At 40.2% G+C, this 22466-nt stretch overlaps 1 protein-coding gene across 1 annotated transcript in view; it reads left to right on the forward strand.

The window, feature by feature from the left end:
* Positions 1-22466, forward strand: part of LOC124804190 (MMS19 nucleotide excision repair protein homolog) — a 228194-nt gene that overhangs the window by 22957 nt on the left and 182771 nt on the right. Inside the window, exon 4 of the mRNA XM_047264733.1 lies at positions 8146-8333. Coding sequence (XP_047120689.1) covers positions 8146-8333 — 188 coding nt within the window. The remainder of the gene's footprint in view (positions 1-8145; positions 8334-22466) is intronic.

Below are 22466 nucleotides of genomic sequence, written 5' to 3' on the forward strand. Positions count from 1 at the left end.
AATGTGTAATGAACTCTTTCACAATTTGTTCAATAAACAGTGTGTGGTTAGTAACGGTCTTTTACATATTTCATTAGAAAGGTTAATTGAATTTGTGTTAGACTGCTGCTCTAGAGCTAGTATTTTATTCCTGAATTATTCCGTTTGTTGCAGGAATCACATTGTGAAACAAACTCAAATATGTCAGCCTTACGACTTGGCCACCAATACTTTTCAGCTACTTTGATATTCATTGCCTTTTTACCGCAGTGTCCTGGTAGTAAGGAATCATGTTGTTCGGTTAGGATTTGCTCTCTCATGCCTCTTAGAATAACTAGGCAATTCCCTTTGTTAGTAACTTTGTACAGCAATCAATCTATTTCTACGAAACGTTGATCATTTTTCCATATTTTGCATTGTGGATCGCCTTCTTGGGCTGCTTTTAATTCCTCCTCACGGCTTATGGTGTCACAAACACGGACCTTACGACTCATCGCATCAGCATTCACATGTTGTTTCCCAGGACGATGGATAACTGTGAATTGGTAAGCGCTCAGTTCTAATGCCCATCTTGTTAGTCTCGAACTGGGATCCTTTAAGCTCAACAGCTATTTAAGTGCGGCATGGTCTGTGATTACAGTGAATTCTCTCCCTGTTAAGAAACATCTGTTTTGTTTGATACCAAAGACCAGAGCACAAAGTTCCTTTTCAGTGGTAGTGTAGTTACATTCCGCCTTATTTAATTGCCGGGAAGCAAGTGATACTGGATGTTCTTGACCATCAAATTTTTGGGACAAAATAGCACCAACTGCAAAATTTGAATCATCTGTGGAGAGGATGAAGGGCTTACTGAAATCCGGATAGGCCAAAGCTGGAGCCGTGGTTAGAGCAGTTTTCAGTTTTTCCATTGCATTTTTGCATTCTGTTGACCAATTGAATGTGGTTCCTTTTTTAAGTAATTGTGCCATTGGCCTTGCGATATCTGCATAATGGGCTATGAAGCGATGATAGAAATTCGATAAACCCAAAAATGATTGTAGTTCTTTGAATGTTTGTGGTTCAGGAAAAGTTTTGACAGCTTCGACTAATTTTGGATCAGGGTGGACACCTTCACTGGTTATAACATGTCCAAGGTGCTTCACTTCACTTTGTGCGAAGTGACATTTATCTATTGATAAGGACGAGTTCGCACTTCTGATACGCTCAAATACTGCTGGAAGTCTCTCAGTGTGTTGCCTCATGTTTTCACAAAAAATTATCACATCGTCAAGATATACAAGAGCTTGTGTTGGGGTGAGCCCACATAAAACAGAATCCATTAGGCTTTGGAAGGTAGCTGGGGCGTTACATAGTCCAGGGGCATACTGAGGTATTTGTACGCTCCTGTTGCAGTTACAAATGAAGTTTTTGCTTGATTATCTGGATGCACTGTTAATTGGTGATATCCGCTAGTTAGATTACAGACTGAGAATATGCGACATCTGCCCAGATAGTCCAGGGTTTCTACCAAGTTTGGTAACGGGTAAATGTTTGGTGTGGTGACGGCATTTAAAGCTTGGTAATCAACGCAAAATCGGGACTGTGGTTCGTCCAAAACAGATTTCTTCTTTACTAGGACCACTGGTGATGACCATGCTGGTTCAGCAGGATCTCTTGGTTTAATAATTCCGGCCTCTAGTTGTTCCTTGACCATATCATCGACCAATTCTCTCTGACTGAATGGAATTCGGTAAGGCTTCTGCGTGATTGGTGCTGCATTTCCAGTGTGTATGCTATGCTGAACAAGTGAGTAACAGGTAAATTTGAACGTTCTCTGAAAAGATCTGAATACTCTAACAAAACAGGTGCTAAAATCTTCTGATCATCAGCTGACAAATGTTCAGTCTTCTTCCAAATTTTGTTCTTTAATTCGATTTCATTTTCAGCTCCTTGTTTCAATGTTTCAGTATCACTACAAGAATCTGTTTTCGTGACTGCTACATCTGCTGCTTCGTTTGGAATCGGTATTACATCATCTTTATTTATGCTCGACACTTCAGCAACCTTCGTTCCTCTTGGCAAAACGACATCTGTATTGCTCATATTCGTTACTGTAATTAGGACTCTCGCCATGTTCGGCTTCACCATTGTAGCTACCTCTATACTTCGGGCAACATAACGATGCATTGTGGCCAATAATTCACAATTTTCCGACCTTTCGGTCAACAACAGAGCTCTATTTCTGATCAGTGGCAACTTTACTTCAACATGGAATGTCGTTCCTGTTCCTTGCTGTGGCTGAGTAATTTGCACTTCGACTTGGAGGGTTCCAACTGGTGCATCGGTCGGGGTGATCGATCTCTCGACCTCAGAATTTCGGCTCCTTTGAGTGCGACATGAAGAATGATTTTCCAGGTTGTAATTATTACGACCTAGTCTGACGCTTCCTTCTGCAACAAATATCTCTGCCCCATTAGCGGATAAGAAATCAAATCCAAGTACACCATCGTAGCGCGTTTCATTATTAGAAACCACTTGCAGCATTGCTGTGTATTTGTCCTGGCCTAGGCTCAATTCTACGTCAACTTCTCCATAGTTACATAGTTTCCCACCGTTCAGCCCCCACACATTAAACATTGGCAGTATCAACTTGTCCCTTTCGTCTATAGAACACCACATCAATGAGGTCTGTGCTCCCGTGTTGATCAATAATTTAATATTTTTTCCATGATAAACAGCACCTATCATGAAGTCATTATCGAATTGATTTTCAGCTGCACTAACAGGAATCACTGCCTCGGGCAAGGGGCGGACGCTGTGGTGGCACGTACGTCCCTGCACTCATTTAAAGATCTGCTGAGTTGTCTGGTGCTCACATTTGGTTTCTTTTTGTTGCGACAGTTCCTTGCTAAGTGACCCTGTATCCCACAGTTGTGACAGTTCCTGTTCTCCTTACAGTCCTTGCGCTTGTGACCAGGCCTATTGCATCGGTAATATTCCACATTTGAGTTGAACACGCGACATTCTTCTTTTCGCATGTCATTTGGGCATCTCAATGCTTCAACAAAACCAACAGCCGCGCGTACTTCTTCTTGAAATGTCTTACAGCGTGTGAATCTGTCTGCTTTGTGTACTTCTTCCCCAAACAACCCGTGGATGAATGTGTCAAGTGCTTTCTGATCGGCTTTGAAAAGCTGTATCCGGTTCTCATTTTCGTCCTCTACAAGCTTGTAAGTCTGAGCATTTATGTTTCGGATTCTATCAGTGAATTGCTTGATAGATTTGTCACGCCGCATGTGCAAACTATGAAGTTGCTCACGGTAGAATCTGATTGCATTTTTGCGTTTGAACCTCTGAACCACTACGGTTTTAAAATCATTGTATACTTCTGTTTTCACGCAAATCGGCTCCGCGCTAATGAATTTTTGTGCGGCTCCTTGGATTCTCAATTTAGCAACTGCTTGCTTATCTGAATCAGTCCACGAACCCAACAGAGCAGCGCCTTTGAGTTTCCGCAAAAATACTTTCACATCTTCCTCAGGTTTTCCACTGAACACTGGTACAGATGGCAACAGTTAAAAATTCTTTATTGGAACAGAAGTGCCGTCATGTGACAAATCAAATGGGAGGCTACGCTCGCATTTATCTGCTTTTAATTGTTCAGTCTCTCTTCGTAGTTCTTCTATAACGGTTTGGAGATCGACCGTGTTACTCGCGTTTGCGTCTACCATTTTGAAACCAGTCTATACCAGTCACTCAATACAGAAAAATTTAAAATCCATCACTGCCTTTTGTTTTAAGCCAATCTGAGTAGACTAACCTGAATTCCAGCGCTGGATGTCCCCATGTTGTCGGACGATGTCCTTGGCTGCTGCTGCTTGCTGTGTTGTGAAGATGGTCCGATGTTAAGTTCACACTTTGCTGCACTTTTCAGGACTGTAGGTTTTCTGAAAATAATCCCACACCTGGTACTACTTTTCTAACGGGGTCTTTTGAACAGCCGAGTAAAATGTTATTGCGTCCATTTGCTGTTAGGATGGGATGCGTGGCTGGTAGTTCCAGGTAGTGCAGAATGTGGAACACGGAAAACTTAGTGTTACCATTTATTAATAAAGATGGTGTGAAAATGCATTAATCGCGTCTGGTAACCGTCATCACTGTGTCGAGAGTGATACATGTTCGCAACTGGCTGGTCTCAAACTGCTCTTCGTAGCCAGTGGCTGTGTACACGCCTCGGCGCGCGTCTCAGATTGCATTTCTCATCAGCATTCCGTGTGATAAGATCACAGCGCGTCGACTCTGGCGTTGTCTGCTACAGCCGTACAATTCTGACATTACAGTAGAAAAGAAAACCTGAGAACTTAGAATTTGAACCTCCTAGTATCACAGAAATCTTGGAACAAAATGGGATGACTAGTCAGAAATGAAGTTGTAGCAAAAAGAAAATTTATTTTTGATTTGGAATCACTTTTGGAATGTGAATATGGCATGGAACGACAACAAAATTATTTGCAGGGACTAGAGAAGAATTGACGATTTTTCGGTTTTTTACTGAGAAAACTATAGTTTGAGAGTCTTAGATTAGCTGTGATTTGAAAGTTTTAGATTGTTATGGTGAAGTAAATGTGGTTTTTGGGAGATATCACACACTGCTATCCTCTTCATCATGTTTGTAACATACTTTTTCAGTATGACACAGTGGCAAATATTCCAAAATCATATAAACTTTTTGATGATCAAGCGGTGGCAGGAGTACACACATGAAAATGCAGAATCTTTTAGAGCCAGTGGCTCCTTATTTTGTGAGAAGAATTGAAGGAAAAGGAAGAAGAATGAAGGAAAGGGACTGGTGAGGTTTAGAAAGTGGGGAGAGTTGCAGAAAAGTCACCCAAAACCCCAGGTCAGGGGAGACTTATTGGAAGGATGAGAAGGGAAGACTTGACTTTTGTTGCCTGGCAAGTATTCTCTCCTAGTGCATGCAGTGTATACACTGTGTAGGTGATTGCCATATCAGGGGTCTGTGAAACTCTTGCCACAAAGAACTTCCTGATTTGTAATGACTGCGTGAGCTGCTTACAAGGGGTATCTCAGAGTTACCCCAGAAACTTTTTGATTACTAACATCCAAGATGTATCACTTAACCTCCACAGCTCCATAATGACAGTAATATTCATCTGGACACTGAGCCATGGGAAAATTTCAGGTAATGAACCCGCTGACAAAACAGCTAAAGCAGGAACTACAGGAGACAAACTTGTACTCAGAGTGTCCGAAACAGATCATTGATTGTAACTGCAATGTCAAATTTTGAAAACATAGGATATGGAGTGACAGATTACAGCACCCCTTGACAAACTGAGAGAAATCAAGGGAAACACCAAGATGTGATATACTTCTCTCCAGACCTCTTGGAAAGATATCATCATACTGTGCCAATTGCGTGTCGGACACTCCAGACGTAACCTACAGTTTTCTTTTGTATCAAGAGACTTCCCTCAGTTTAGCTGTGGTAGTCATCTCAGAATAACCCATATTCTCACAGAGTATGCCCTGTTGACTGATGTGAGAGAGAAAAAAAAGGACTTTATTTACAATGCTAAGTCATCATCAACCATAATCGAAGTAAATACACATCAACAAAAGTAATGAAACATGGCACAAATACATCTTAGGGTTAATGATACCATTTGGAAAAAGTTGTGATAAAAGAGGTTGCTTTACTCTCACTACATAAGAGACTGATGGAAATTGACAGGTAATACATAATGGCAAATAATGTGTCCATAAAAGTTGATAAGCATGAAGTGTACTAGTAATATCCTGGCAAAATTTGTATCTGTAAATTTTAGGAAGTTCTGGTGATATGTAAATTCAATTAACAGTACCAAATCTTATATCCAGTCTCTTATGAATGATTCTGGTGGTGAAACTGAAGAGAACTGACATAAATCCAAAATATTAAATTGTACATTAAAAATTTATTTGTAGATGAGAATACTACCCACTATACGAATTTGCTCGGATAGCCGCATGTGTTTATCGTGCCAGTTCCAGGATTCGGGCATGTGCAGAGGACCTGGATTGAATCCGCCCAGTGGATTAACAATGAGATCCAGTATGCTGGCCAGTCTGGATGTGGTTTTAGCAGGTTTCCACATCTGACTTGGTAGATACTGGGCTGATACCTAAGTTCCAGCCCAGTTACACGATTTCCAAACATTTTGAAAACAATTGTAATCTTTCACGTGGATAACGCTTCATGTGGGCAGTTGGTAAAGATATGCCCTCCTGGGCATCTGCTACTCTTATGCAGCTGACTTTAATATCAAATTAGTATCCTTTTTGCATTACTGGCATGATGTATAAATCAGTCTGCCTATTTAAGTTTTTTATCATCACTGTAGATTCCTACAGATTCTTAATATTCAGGAACAACTTCATAAGCCATTATTGAATTTATCACATTGACTTTGAGCCCAAACCTATTCTGTGTTGTGGAACCCAGTTACACTGTTGCGGTCCTCTTAATATTTCCAACTGTACCCGCATCAATGCATATATTATTTCAGCCTGAATTATCATGTCATTTCAAATCCTTCAGTGCATTTAATTTTCTGCCCACCTTTTAAGGATTGCTTTTAGTTACAATGGTCCATCTTATATTTTGGGAGGTGGTACTTTCAATCAGTTTGTCAGTAGCTCCGTCCAACTGCTTCATAAAGTGGACCATTTTGGTGCTCATCTGTGAAACCTTGGACAACACGTACCTCTGTGTAACCTGTGGTGAGATGTAAGCATGACGTGATATATAAGGGGTATTCAGAAAAGAAACAAGCCGGAGGCATAATTACGGAAACCAGTACCTGTATGTTAGACGTATTGACCCTGGCTGTTGAGACACTTATCCACTTTGACACAAGGTGGTGAATGGCTGTCTCATAAAATTCCCGGGGCTGCAATGTTAACCAGTTCTGCATGTACAGCTGGTCGTCGTCGTCCGAGGTGAATTGTTTGCCCCTGAGAGCCATTTTAAGGGAACGAAAAATGGTGTAATCACAGGGAGAGAGGTCTGGACTATATGAAGGGTGGCCAAGAACCTCCCATTTTAGTTTCTGCAGGAGTGCCGTGACTGTGTTGGCTGTATGAGGCTTTGCATTGTCTTGTAGTAGAATGACCCCAAGGGTGAGATTGCCTGGTCATTTCAATTTGATCGCTTGGCGAAGGATGATCAAGGTTTGCAAGTAACGCTGGCTATTCACTGTTGTCCCGTGCTGCAGGTAGTGAATCAGAAGGGGCCATCTTGGTCAAAGAAGAACGTCAGCATAACCTTTCCTGCATTCATGTGGACGTCGACGCCCATCTGTACGTGTGGAACTGCTTAACATCGCAGCCCCAGGAATTTCAAGAGAGAGCCATTCACCGCTTTGTGTCACATTGGGACAAGTGTCTCAACAGCCAGGGTCAATACTTCTAACATACAGGTACTGGTTTCTGTAATTATTCCTCTGGCTTGTTTCTTTTTGAACACCCCTTGTAATAATCTGACACAAAAAAGGAAATGAGAAGACTAATATTTGCTGATTAATATAATAAGTTGTTTAGGGGAATTAAGTTGTTGATTAATATTTTGCTCTTCTAAGTTAAAACATTGATATGTTGTATTTCAGCACCTTCAGTTAACATCTACCAGTTTATCAATATGTCATCAGACAATCTGGATGTCAGTAGTTCAGAATTTGACTGGCCCTATATTGGACAAACTGTACATGCTTTATTATAATTGGAAACAAATATGAAATGCATTGTCTTGCCCACAGCTAAGAAAAATCAGTCTTTTCAAGATGTCTTGGAAATTGATATAAAACTGGTTGGACATTAAGGGTTCTGTGGTAGTATTGTCAGGCAGATACATGAAATATAAATTTTGACTATTACAGTTAGTAGAGAAAAAAAAAAAAACTTGCAAGCCACTGGAATTTATAAAATGTCTTTGACAAGTTTAAAGCAGGCACAACAAAACAATATTTTTTCATTTAGCAATACATGAGATAAATCACATGTTTTGTGAGTAGCAGCTATATTATAATACTGTGTGTGTGTGTGGGGGGGGGGGGGGGGGGGCTGCGCTTGCGTGTGTGTATCCGTTTTAATCCAGCCTTTGAAATATGTATTTGTTACTCTTTCTAGATCTTAAGCAACTGGGACCAGACTTCATTTACCAGGTTATTTCAAATATTGATGGTGAAAAGGATCCTCGTAATCTTATGTTCCTGTTTGGAATGATGCCTAATTTTTTGAAGACATTTTCTTTGGGTCACTTGACTGAAGAAATGTTTGATGTTTTTTCGTGCTATTTTCCCGTCGACTTTTATTCTGTAAGTATGAAAAAGAATTATTCTGTAATTTAATTCTAGTAGCATTGATAGACAATAACTTAATCTAACTATTTAATAGTGATTTCACACACATACAGATTTATTATTTTCTTCTTCTGTTATTTGTATTTATTTATTTGGCCTATAGCTTACATCCTTTTTAATAAAAAATGTCTATTATAATGGAAGCAAGATTTCACAAGGAAGCAATTGTTGTTCACTATCACGTTATCCATTTTCCGACGTTCCTCAGTTGCTTCAAAGTTCATGGAAGTGTAGTCTATATTTGCAAAAATAAATAAGTAAATATCCACCTACACAAAGCAAAACACACTGGTACACAAACAACACATTCACACATAACAAATACCAAACTACACATAGACGCACTACACAAACGAAGGATGAAAGATAAGAACATGACAATGGTTGGTAACACAAACATGCAGTACACAGTGCAAAGTGGAAGTGAAGTGTTGAAACAAATGTGGTTGGAAAAATGCCAAAAATCGGTCTTCTGAAGGATGCACATGGATTGATAACGTCAGAAATTGTGTAACACCAGATGGTAATTTAACCTCATGTAACTGTGTTGCAAAAGTTGTTTCTAACCTGAAAAATAAGGGAGTAACTAGAGAAAATGAACATATTTACAACTACTGTATAACACAAACATGTATTACAGACCACTGAAGATTCTTCACAAATAAAAGAAGTGAAATGTGAATGGCAAAAACCAAACTGCTTTTCATTTAGCTGCAAAGACAGAATACACCTCCCTGAGTTCAGTTCAGTTTTAACATTTGCTTTGTTACATGCCAGACATGTTATGTTATTGGATAAATGATCAAATTCTTTTTTGGTGTCCACTGTCAGGTTTTGAGGCTATATGATCATGTGTAATCTTAAGCTTTCTTGGTGAATCAGCTGTTTGTATTTCATTTTAGTGCCAAGTGGAGTGCAGTTGTTTACATAACATCATCATCAGGTGATACCTGTAGAATTAATGTTTTCTCTACAGCCTTCTTTATACTCTTAGCACTTCATACCCTTTCCTTCCGCCACTGCCTGGTCACTTCTTGTATCAGGTAGAGGGTGGGGCACACGATCACCAAATGCTTGCTGTGAATTCTGGTCTATCAAAGCTTATGCCACCCCCATCAGGCATGGAAATTGCTCTCAGCCAAAGTTGTGACTTCAGTTGGCTGAGTGCTGGGTCCCATGCTCTACTGGGAGTGAAGTCACTGTCTTGGATTTATTTATACTCCTTTATGACACAGTCCCAAAATGATCAAGTCTATCTCAATATTTCCACTTCAGAACCATGTAATATTCTACAACTGCAAACTTTATGGTTTGCTTAAGTTTGGTGTCTCTTCCGCTTAAGTCTGGTGTCTCTCCCATGCTCCTTGCATTTTTCTTCGACCGTTCGCATCGTCTGCCCGACATAAGCCTTAATGTGTTTGCATGGATTATGGTAGACATCCGGTTTAAGTGGTCCAAGTCATCTTTCTAATCTCTTTGAATTGGTTCTCAAATCTACGTTTTTTGTCTTTAGTGTGCCTGTTGTGAAACAGATGGCATCATCATGAGGTGTCCTTTGTCACCAGTTGTAGCAAACTTTTGTATGGAGGATTTCGAAGAGAAAGCTCTGGAAACAGCTACAGTTGAGCCCACATACTTTTTCAGATGTGTTGATGACATGTGGGGTGCAGTCACGCGGGAGCGAAAGATTTCAGGGTTTATCCAATACCTAAACTCTCTGCAACACAGCATCAGATTCACTATGGAGGTCGAAGAGAATGGCAAATTCCCATTTTTGGACACCCTAATAAAGTGCAAAGGGGGTGGTACTATGGGACACAGAGTGAATAGAAAATCCAATTCCAGATTTGTACCTCTATATCTCCAGCTGCCATTATCCTTCACCGTGTGATGGTGTACTACCTACATTGGTCCACAGGGCCCATGCAATATTGGATTAAGAATGCCTACCAAGGGAACTCAACCACTTTAAGGATGTATTCACGAGGAATGGATACAGTGAGAGACAAATCCAATATGAATTTGAAGCCATTGTGACTATTCTTCGACTGTGACTGTCTCAATAAATATGTAAAGGTTTTTTTCAATTACTGCTACCAGTCACAAACTTTGTCAACTGTTGTATTACTTATTTATTTAACGATATGTTTTGAGGGAATGCCTCATCTTCAGGCTAAATGGCATTACAAAAACAACTTTACAATAAGGTCATCCTGTGGAAGAAGAGAAAACTTAGTAAGAGGCGATGTCACTTTGGTAGCTGGTCTGATGTTTGCACTAAAATGTTTTGTAACGGTCACTCACTTTGTCCTTCTGGCGTGGCAGTCTCGTTGTGATGCACTGAGGTGTTTCCATTTCCGTAACTCTCTTGGCTTTCTTGGTCTCTGTTCACAAATTTTCACTAACATAACAGTACCTGGAAACACGATCACAAATCTGTAGTGCACTGGACAAGACGGCGGTCGAAATACGGCTGGTTTTGATTTGACTATCGATTTGTCGATCTTAGTGGTGTCAGATGTTTACATGTGTTTTGCATGTCTTGTTATCATATTACAGATGTAGATTGACGAAATACATTACAAATTGAGCACTTGTTATAATATTATTGAACACACCATGATATAAACTATTTATTTTACATATTTCTAAGCTAATGCTGTTTTTTTTTTTTTTTTTTTTTTTTTTTTTTTTTTTTTTTTTTTTTTTTTTTTAGAACAGCTTGACTATTTAGTGTGACATGACACCTAAATATGGTAACGTTTTGTGCTTGGGTTTTTGGATGTTGTGTGAGGAAGCTGTGTTACATTGTTTGTTGTTATTTTTAGTTGTGTGTTGTGATAGTGTGTGTATTTCATATTCGTGATAGCCATTATTATGTGCAATGTATTTGATAGTGTTCATTTCTGTCTCATAATTGGCAGCATTAAGTGGGAATTTCTGTGCTCTGTTTAAGAAGGATCTGAATGCAGCTTGTTTATCTGAGTTGGGATGTGTGGAAGATTTATTAATGACTGTATACAGAAAACCAACATACACAGAATAACGAGAAATTACAGACTTTAAAAATTCACATTTATTTTCCAACTTCACTACAGTACTCTTAGAATAAAAGATACATAACAAGACAGTCGTTTGACTCTAGCCCCAGCAATAGCTTAGAAATATGTAAAATAAATAGTTTGTATCATGGTGTGTTCAATAATATTGTAACAGGTGCTCAGTTTGTAATGTATTTCATCAACCTACATCTGAAATACGATAACAAGACATGCAGAAGTCATGTAAACATCTGACACCACTAAGATCAACAAATTGATAGTCAAATCAAAACCAGCTGTATTTTGACTGCCATCTTGTCCAGTGCACTACAGATTTATGATCGTGTTTCCAGGTACTGTTATGTTAGTGAAAATTTGTGTACAGTGACCAAGAAAGTCAAGAGAGTCACGGAAATGGAAACACTTCAGCGCATCACAACGGGACTGCCACGCCAGAAGGACAAAGTGAGTGACCGTTACAAAACATTTTAGTGCAAACATCAGATCAGCTTCCAAAGTGAAATCGCCTCTTACTAACTTTTCTCTTCTTCCACAGGATGACCACAGCATTTATAAAAAGACTATGTAACATCGGTATCACCCTATTGTAAAGTTGTTTTTGTAGTGCCATTTAGCCTGAAGATGAAGCATTCCCTTGAAACATGTCGCTAAATAAATAAGTAATACAATAGTTGACAAAGTTTGTGACTGGTAGTGGTAATTTAAAAAACCGTTACATATAAATCCAGTATACTTTCAGGCAGAAGGTACAGGCGCAGCAACTAGAACACAATGAGGAGGGTCAGCCATTAGTGTGTTTGCCATTAAGTTGAAGAAGTATCAAACAAAATCAGTAGAATTCTGTCTCAAAGTAACAGTAAGTGCATTTTCTGTCCGTCTTCAAAAATGTATGTAATGTTTGGTACAGTAAAAGATGACTTTGGGCTCCGTAAACCAGGTGTCTACCATACTCCATGCAAATGTGGTAAGGTATACGTTGGGCAGGCTGTGCAAACAGTCGAAGAAAGGGGAAAGGAACACAGGAGACACACTGAACTTAAGCAACAAACAAAATCTGTGGTGCAGAACATTACATCTCGACAGGGTACTCAATGAAATCTGAGGAAATGGAAATGTTGAGACAGACCTCATTGTTTTAGGACTGTGTCCCAAAGAAGACTATTGAAATATAAGCAGCAAATGACCTGATCAACAGAGACAGTGGTTTCACTCTCAGTAGAGCCTGAGACCCAGTGGTGAGCCAACCGAAATCACTATGTCGGTCAAGAGTGACTTCTCTGCCTGATGAGGAGCAACAAAAGCACTCATACTCCACTTACAGATTGTTTATTTACTCGTGCCTGATTCTTGGGATTTGGGTGAAAACATCTCTTATGCTCACACAGACCGATCTTGACACAGTGAAAGAAGCTGTTGATTCTCAAAGTTCGAAAATGTGGCCACAAAGGAACAACAGCTGCAAGAAGAGAACAGTAACCATTACCAGTCTCATGGGAAAAGAGATCAATGACACAGTGAAATTTTGTCTGGAAAGGAGACTCAATTTCACACCGTCACTGACTTCTGTACATGTTGCAAATTTAGTCAGTGGTATAGAACAAGTAATTTCCACCCTCCTCAGCAATGATGTGAAAGAGATAAGACTGGAAATATGCTGTTTGCTTACCAGAGCCTTTCCAACAAACACAAGTATCACAAAAGCTGAAAGAGAAAGCTGCCATTGGAAAATTATGGAATGTTCCTGAAATAGTCTTTCTCCCTCAGACAAAGGAAATGCCATTGTATTAGTTCCAGATACCCTGTGTGCATCCCAGAGCGCCCCCGAGAGCTACAACACCAAGAGGAATTGCTTCTCGACTTTTGGCAAGATCAATGTGTGTGTGTGTACAATCTTCTTTATTTTACAATTATTATTGCTTACTTTACCTCAAATACGAGGGTGAGTCAAATGAAAACCTTAAATTTGTAACAACAAATCGAAATTTCATGCGGTTATCTTGTAAGGTGGCAAGCGTGCTACAAACACCATGCAGAATGATCTGTAGGTGGCAGCGTAGTGCAGATGCATACATACCGTCGCAGTATTAGTATAAAGATGTCCGACCCACTTGTGACTTGCACCAGGGAAGAACAGCATTCTGTTATTCGGTTTTTGCGTAGTGAAGGTGTGAAACCTATTGAAAGTCATCGACGAATGAAGGTTCAGTACGGTGATGCATGTTTGTCACAGCAGCAAGTCTACGAATGGAGTAGGAAGTTCGCAAACGGTGTGACTTCAGTGGAAGATGCTCCTCATCCAGGTCAGGCACAACAAGTTGTGACTCCACAGAACATTGCAGCAGTTGAAGCCATAGTGAAGGAAAACCACCGAGTGACATTGAATGACATTGCAGCATGTTTACAGATTAGTCATGGGTCAACACACCACATTGTGCATGATGTGCTCCAGTTTCACAAAGTGTCTGCAAGATTGGTGCCACGGCAGCTGACTCCTGAAATGAGAGAATGGCGTGTTGATGCTTGTGAAGAACTCCTTCAACACTTTGAACAAGAAAGTGATGGCTTCCTTGCAAGAATCGTTACTGGGGCGAAACCTGGGTTCACTTCCACCAACCGGAAACGAAGAGAGCGAGCAAGGAATGGCGTGATTCCTCATCACCAAAACCAAAGAAGTTTTGAACAGAACCATCAGCAGGGAAGGTTATGCTGACTCTCTTGTGGGACGAAAAAGGTGTCATTTTGGAGCATTACATGCCTAGAGGGACCACTGTCACCAGTGCATCATACACAGATCTAAAAAATCACCTGCAGCCTACAATCAAATCAAAGCAATGTAGATTGCTGTCAGCAGGTGTCCTTTTGCAACATGACACTGCCTTTACAACAGTTGCAACAATCACAGACCTGCATTTTGAGTGTCTTCCTCATCCACCATACCTACCAGACCTTGCCCCAAGTGATTTCCATGCGTTTTGACCACTCAAAGATGCAATGGGAGGAAAGCAGTTCCGTTCTGATGAAGAGGTACGCCATGCGGTACATGAGTGGTTGTGCGGACTACCAAAAGAAGTTTTTTCTAAAGGAACTTGAGCACTTTGTAAGTGCTGGAGGACTTGCTTTGAGTGTGGTGGAGATTATGTTGAAAAGTGATACAGCTTTGTACCACTTCTGCACAATAAATAATATTTAAAGAAATAAGCAACATAGATGCACCTATGTACCATCTTAGCAAGCATCTGATGGTTGTATTAAAGAATTTTATGCATTTCATTCAGTGTCTACAGGAACTATGCCTCCATGAACAGGACTTTATGGTGAGCTTTGTTGCAGTCTGCCTCTTCATCAGAGTACCACTTGCTAATTCTCTTGAGCTGATGAGGGAGAAATTCAGCCCCACAATGACTAAAGCCATTGAATTTGTCCTCATATCTACATACTTTCTGATCATCAGTAACTATTATGAACAAACGGATGGCATCACCTTGGCGTGTCCTCCATCAACAATTGTGGCAAACGTATTCATGGAGGATTTTGAAGAGAAAGCTCTGGTAATAGTTACACTGAAGGCCACATACTTTTTCAAGTATGTTAGTGACACATTTTTGGTGTGGCCACAGAGGAGAAAAGTTTTCAGGAGTTTCTTTCAACATCTGAACTCTCTGCACCCCAGCATCAAATTCACTATGGAGAGGGAAGAGAATGTGAACTCCCCTTTTTGGATGTCAAAGTGAAACTCAAAGTGGGCTGCACGATGGGACACAGTGTGTATAGGAAAGTCACATACACCGATTTGTATCTCCACACCTCTAGCTGCTACCATCCGTTACAGAGTGACTGTGTGCTACATACACTGGTCCATAGAGCCATGAAGCATTGGACAAAGAAAGTCTGCCAAGGGAGCTCATACACCTTAAGGACGTGTTTGAGAAGAACCGATGAGACATGTTTTTTAAGCAAGGACTGTTTTGGAATAAAAATTAAGCAAGTAGATATTTTTTAGCAATTTTATTTTTACATGAAAGCCTGCACTGCGGTCTACTTTTTTACATAATTCCCACTAATATTAAGGCAGTTATCATATCATACAACCAGCTTTTGAGTGCCATCCTCATAGAAATTTTCCACCTGGTTAGGAAACAGTTACATAAAGCACACTTCTTGACAGTTGAGGAAACTTGTCACATAAATTTGAGATCGTAAAGCATCTGTTCTCTCTCACTTTTTCATTAACTTTCAATTGCAGTTCATACTCAAGTCCTCACTTTGTTGAACTTGGCTTCAGCTGTCCTCAACCTGCTGCCTCACTGGACCTCACCTTGCCAGCTTTAAACTCACACTTTGCTGGATCTCATCTCTGCTATCATAGAGCTTGAGCTTTGCTGCACGTCGTCTCTGTCATCCTTAAGCTCACGTCTTGCTGGACCACATATTCAACTGTCCACTATCTCATTGTCTCAATGGACTTCAAACTTCAGTGATGAACTTCTAGTCAAGAATATTCCAGTGCAGCATCAGTGATGACTTTCAGCTAAACCAATTATTGTAGACTCACATTTCAAGAAACTGTGTTGTTGTATGTTATTCATTACACTTAATAAACATATCGTTGTTTCTGGTGGCTAAGTACATCCATTGTAGCCTATTGCTCCCCTCAGTCTGGTGTGTGTGTGTGTGTGTGTGTGTGTGTGTGTGTGTGTGTGTGTGCGCGCTTTAGGACGTGGCACATTATCTTGTTGAAAAATGCCCCTGCCATCGAGGAACATGATCGTCATGAAGAGATGTGCGTGATCTGCAACCAGTTTATGATACTCCTTGGCCATCATGGTGCCTTACACAAGCTCCACTGAACCTCTGGATGATCATGTGGATGTTCCCCAAAGCATAATGGAGGCACTGCCAGCTTGTCTCCATCCCACAGTGCAGGTGTCAAGAAGCTGTTTCCTTGGAAGACAATGGATTCATGCCCTCCCATTGGTTTGACGAAGAAGGTATCAGGATTTGTCAGCCCATGCAATACTCTGCCACTGCTCCATTGTCCAGTGCCAACGGTCACATGCCCATTTCAATCCAAGTTGCCTATGTCATGATGTTAATGTTGACATGCATGGGTTGTCAGCTGCGGAGGTCCACTGTTAGGAGTTTTTGGTGCAGTTTGTGTTCAGACACCCCCGTACTCTGTCCAGCATTAAAGTCTGACGTTAGATCTGCCACAATTCATTGGCTGGCTGTTTTTACTAGTCTGTCAAACCTACGATGTCCGACATCTGTAATGAGGATTGGCCGCCCAACCTCGCAACGTTTGGATGTGGTTTCACCGTGGTTTCACCATGTGTTGGAGACACTCACCACAGTACTCCTCCAAACACATGACAAGTCATGCAGTTTCTGAAATGCTTGTGCCAACCTTCCAGGCCATCACAATCTGCCCTCAGTCAAACTCAGATAGATCATGCGCCTTCCCGATTCTACACACAGTCAGCACACTCACTCGTATTACATGCAATGTGTGTTTATCTGACTAGCAGTCATTTCACACCAGGTGACGCTGCTGTCACCTGTAAGGGTTTATATTGATAGTAGGCTGGTGGTAATAATGTCCTGGCTGATAAGTATATTTGCTTTACAAAACTAAATATATTCCATTAAAAAATAAATAATAGTCCTTTGGAAAACTCGATTAACAACTTCTTCTGTTGCTGTTTCTTTAACAGTATACATTACAGTTTTTTGTGTCCTCCTGCAAAAAATGCCTACTGTGGTTTGTGTGTGTTACATGGAAGATCATTCAAGTAATTGAACCAATGGAGTTTCACCTTTTTCTCATCCTGTCAGTCTTAAAATGTTTTCTCATTCCATCAATATTCATAGTTGACCTTCCTTTCTGAAAACCATAGTGTAATGTTCCAAGTAAATTTTTTTCTGCTCAAATGTGCCACTGTTTCTGAGAGCATTTTTTTCTATGATATTTTGGAAAAAGATTTCAATGAGAAAATTTGGTAACACCAGTAACTAAGGGCCTTTTGCAGTAACAGTCTTGAAGGTCAACTAAAACAGTTGGCAAGATGATCTTTTTTGTGGCATATAAATATATATATCATTTATAAGCACTAACAATGGCTAGAAAGTATAAGTTAGCACATCCTGTCAAGCTCTACCAAATAATAAAGAAATAATATGGTGGCTGTTAGAATTTTTGTGTTGCATTCAAGCCTGCAGCTTAATTTGCATGGTTCCTAGTTGTTTGGGAATACCAGTTTCTTAGTAATGAAGGTGTCTGTGATATGTTTCAAATAAAGGAATCAGTGGACAGTAACACAATGACATATACTTACTATAGCAACTTTAAGTAAGAACTCTGATGGTGGAGCCTTGCTACATGCAGCTGTCGAAACATTAATACCTATTGTTTAAATAACTCACTTTTGTAAACTTGCTTGGTCCCTCATAATTTTATATGAACTATTGACTACAGGAAAGCTTTGAGCAGATTAGGGCCACATTTGTTAAATTTTGAGCAAAAGGAAAAGCAGAAAAAAGTAAGAGTTGAAACAATAATACTAGTCATAAGATTTAACACCTTCTGACCTCCACATAAAGAAATTTGTATTTGCAATATGTTTTCACTCTAACGTAGATGTTATGAGAGCTGTAGGTGAATGTTTTGGATTTCTTCCAGAAACACACTTCAGGAATTTGCATTGAGTGAGAGAATGTTCCACAGTGTGTGCCCATTCAAACTGAGACCCTTGAGAATTGAGTAAGAGAACAAGTCATAAAATATTGTCTCCTGTTTAAACATGTTGCACAGTTTGTATCCATTTAAAAGGAGACCATTGAAAATTATATATGAGAACCAGTCAGAAAATAATGTCTCCTGTTTATTATTTCTCTGTCATTCAGTTTGTAACATAGTACGAGTGCAAATCAAAAGTAAGTTACACTAGCTTGCCTCAAGAGCACGCTGTATTTTGTGACAATGGCCAATGTGTAGCATGCAACAGTAATGCTGACATGTCAGATAGGATGGTGTGGGTTGTATCCCATCGTGTTGTGTGTGCGGAGTGGTCTTGGCTCAATGGTATGTTAACTGGATGTTCACTCCAAATTGAAGGTGTGAGCAGTGATAAGGTTTCAGTGGGCTTAACGGTTCAATTGCATGGACATTTGTCATGAAATCACTGCTCTGTATGGTGAGTGTGCAATCTCTCATCCAGGTATTGTAAAGTGTTGTAAGCAATTTGACGCCAGATGCATGGATCTCACTGACGAATATCTCGAAGATAAGCCTGCAGTGTCCAGTACCGTTGCAAATGTTAACCATGTGGATGTGATCAATAGAGAGGTCAGTCCATAACACTGCAGGAAATTGCCAGCATGCTGAACGTTTCGTATGGCAGTGTGCTCTCCATTGTTCACCAGCACCTTAGATATTGTAAACTGTGTGGCAGACGGGTCTCATAACTGCAAGCTGGTGTTCACAAGGGACAATGTTTCCAATTGTCGCTGGCATTTTTGGAACAGTGTTCTGTGGAGGGCAACAAGTTTCTGTGGTGAATCATCACAGGAGATGAAACATGGGTCTACTACTTCACCCTCTAAACAATGAGAATATCGATGGAATTGGTGCATACCCATCATCACAATGAAAGAAGGCCAAGATCCAGCCTTCAGCAGGAAAGATAATAGCGACAGTGTTCTTTAACATGGAGGGTGTGGTGCATGTGGAACTTATGCCGAAATGCATGACAGTAAAATATGCTTTGTACTGTCAAATATAGGTTGTACACATGGAAGAGGCCTGGAGATACTGGAAGGTTTCAGATCGATTATATAATGGTAAGACAGAGTTTTGGAACCAGGTTTTAAATTGTAAGACATTTCCAGGGACAGATGTGGACTCTGACCACAATCTATTGATTATGAACTGTAGATTAAAACTGAAGAAAGTGTAAAAAGGTGGGAATTTAAGGAGATGGGACTTGGATAAACTGTCAGAACCAGAGGTTGTAGAGAGTTTCAGGGAGAGCACTAGGGAACGATTGACAAGAATGGGGGAATGAGATATAGTAGAAGAAGAATGGGTAGATTTGAGGGATGAAATAGTGAAGGTAGCAAAGGATCAAGTAGGTAAAAAGATGAGGGCTAGTAGAAATCCTTGGGTAACAGAATATGTATTGAATTTAATTGATAAAAAGAGAAAATGTTAAAATGCAATCAATGAAGCAGGCAAAAACTAATGCAAACGTCTCAAAAATGAGATCGACAGGAAGTGCAAAATGGCTAAGGACAAATTTAAGGATGTAGAGGCATATCTCACTAGGGGTAAGATAGATACTGCCTACAGGAAAATTAAAAAGACCTTTGGAGAAAAGAGAACCGCTTGTATGAATATCAAGAGCTCAAATGGAAACCCAGTTCTAAGTGAAGAAGGGAAAGCAGAAAGGTGGAGGGAATATATAGAGGGTCTATACAAGGGCGATGTACTTGAGGACAGAAATAGAAGAGGATGTAGATGAAGATGAAATGGGAGATATGATACTGCGTGAAGAGTTTGACACAACACTGAAAGACCTAAGACGAAACAAGGCCCTGGGAGTAGACAACATTCCATTACAACTACTACTGGCAGCCTTGGGAGAGCCAGCCCTGACAAAACTCTGCCATCTGGTGAGCAGGATGCATGAGACAGGTGCAATACCATCAGACATCAAGAAGAATATAATAATTCCAATCCCAAAGCAAGCAGGTGTTGACAGATGTGAAAATTACCGAACTATCAGTTTAATAAGTCACGGCTGCAAAATACTAACGCGAATTCTTTACAGACGAATGGAAAAACTGGTAGAAGACGACCTCAGTGAAGATCAGTTTGGATTCCATAGAAATGTTGGAACACGTGAGGCCATACTGGCCCTACGACTTATCTTAGAAGATAGATTAAGGAAAGGAAAGCCTACGTTTCAAGTGTTTGTAGACTTAGAGAAAGGTCTTGACAATGTTGACTGAAATACTGTCATTCAAATTCTGAACGTGGCAGGGGTCAAATACAGGGAACAAGAGGCTGTTTACAATTTGTATAGAAACCAAATGACAGTTATAAGAGTCGAGGGGCGTGGCAGGGAAGCAGTGGTTGGGAAGGGAGTGAGGCAGGGTTGTAGCCTATCCTCGATGTTATTCAATCTGTATATTGAGCAAGCAGTAAAGGAAACAAAAGAAAAATTCGGAGTAGGAATTAAAATCCATGGAGAAGAAATAAAAACTTTATAATTCTGCCAGAGACAGCAAAGGACCTGGAAGAGCAGTTGAATGGAATGGACAGTGTTTTGAAAGGAGGATATAAGATGAACATCAACAAAAGCAAAACGAGGATAATGGAATGTAGTCGAATTAAATCAGGTGATGCTGAGGGAACTAGATTAGGAAATGAGACACTTAAAGTAGTAGATGAGTTTTGCTATTTGGGGAGCAAAATAACTGATGATGGTCGAAGTAGTGAGGATGTAAAATGTAGACTGGCCATTGCAAGGAAAGCATTTCTGAAGAAAAGAAATTTGTTAACATCAAGCATAGATTTATGTGTCAGGAAGTCGTTTCTGAAAGTATTTGTGTGGAGTGTAGCCATGTATGGAAGTGAAACATGGATGGTAAATAGTTTGGACAAGAAGAGAATAGAAGCTTTCGAAATGTGGTGCTACAGAAAAATGCTGAAGATTAGATGGGTAGATCACATAACTAATGAGGAGGTATTGAATAGAATTGGGGAGAAGAGAAATTTGTGGCACAACTTGACTAGAAGAAGGGATCGGTTGGTAGGACCTGTTCTGAGGCACCAAGGGATCACCAATTTAGTATTGGAGGGCACCGTGGAGGGTAAAAAATCACAGAGGGAGTCCAAGAGATGAATACACTAAGCAGATTCGGAAGGATGTATGTTGCAGTAGGTACTGGGAGATGAAGAAGCTTGCACAGGATAGAGTGGCATGGAGAGCTGCGTCAAACCAGTCTCTGGACTGAAGACCACAACAACAACAAAAACTTCCAAATATTGCACAGGTTGTGTATGGCAATTAAAGAAAAACGGCAGGGAAAAATTGAGTGCTGGTGTGATTTTGTTGCATAATAATGCAACACTGCTCTTGGCCCACCAAACATCAGAACAGCTGCATTGATTCAAGTGGGAGGTATGGCAACGTCCTCCGTACAGTCCAGACCTAGCACCAAGCGATTGTCATATGGCATGAAAGAGGGTCTCAATGGACAACGATTCTGAACCAATGAGTATGTGAATGCTGCTGTATTCAGATGGTTACATAGTGCTGGGGATGATTACTATGCATCTGCAATCAAAAAGAAATGTTTATATTCGCTTGGTGACTTTGCGGAAAAAGAACTTACGTTGTATGCTGTCATAGCCGTTTTGCCTATGTGTATGTGCTTTAATAAATGGCCATAAATTTTAAGTGTAATGTACATTTTGATTTGCCCTCTTAATTATAAATTTGGTGCACTTCCACAAACCACCTCCTACAGTAACAGTATCCTGCATCAACAGATGGCAGCACTGTATAGCTTTAGAAAAGGCCAACACTGATGTACATATAAGAAAGCATTTTGTAACTGAACTCATTGCTGCAGAAGGTGAAATATCCAGTTGTATTCACGAAAGGCCAAAGAAGGTATGAGTAGATACTGCAGTGTATTTCAGCACTGTTAGACAATGAATTTGTGGCTCTAGAGAAGCTGAATGGCAAACACAGTTGGCTAATGCAACACAGGGCTGCTGACCAGCATATCAGCTGAGGTTGACAGCCATGTAGTAATTGATGAAGTGTATCACTAGTTATCCATTAGTAAAGGCAATGTGACGGCTATTGTTGAAAAACTAGCTTACTCCAAAATTCGTGCATGCTGAGTACCAAAAGACAGGGGAAGTCTTGCCCCATCCATCATGCTGAGCTGACCTTGTACCATCAGACTTCCATTTGTTTGTCTTTCTCTAAGTAGTTCAGTGAGGGCGAAGAAGTTG

Source organism: Schistocerca piceifrons, chromosome 1, assembly GCF_021461385.2.
Source record: "Schistocerca piceifrons isolate TAMUIC-IGC-003096 chromosome 1, iqSchPice1.1, whole genome shotgun sequence".
NCBI classification, from domain to species: Eukaryota; Metazoa; Arthropoda; class Insecta; order Orthoptera; family Acrididae; genus Schistocerca; species Schistocerca piceifrons.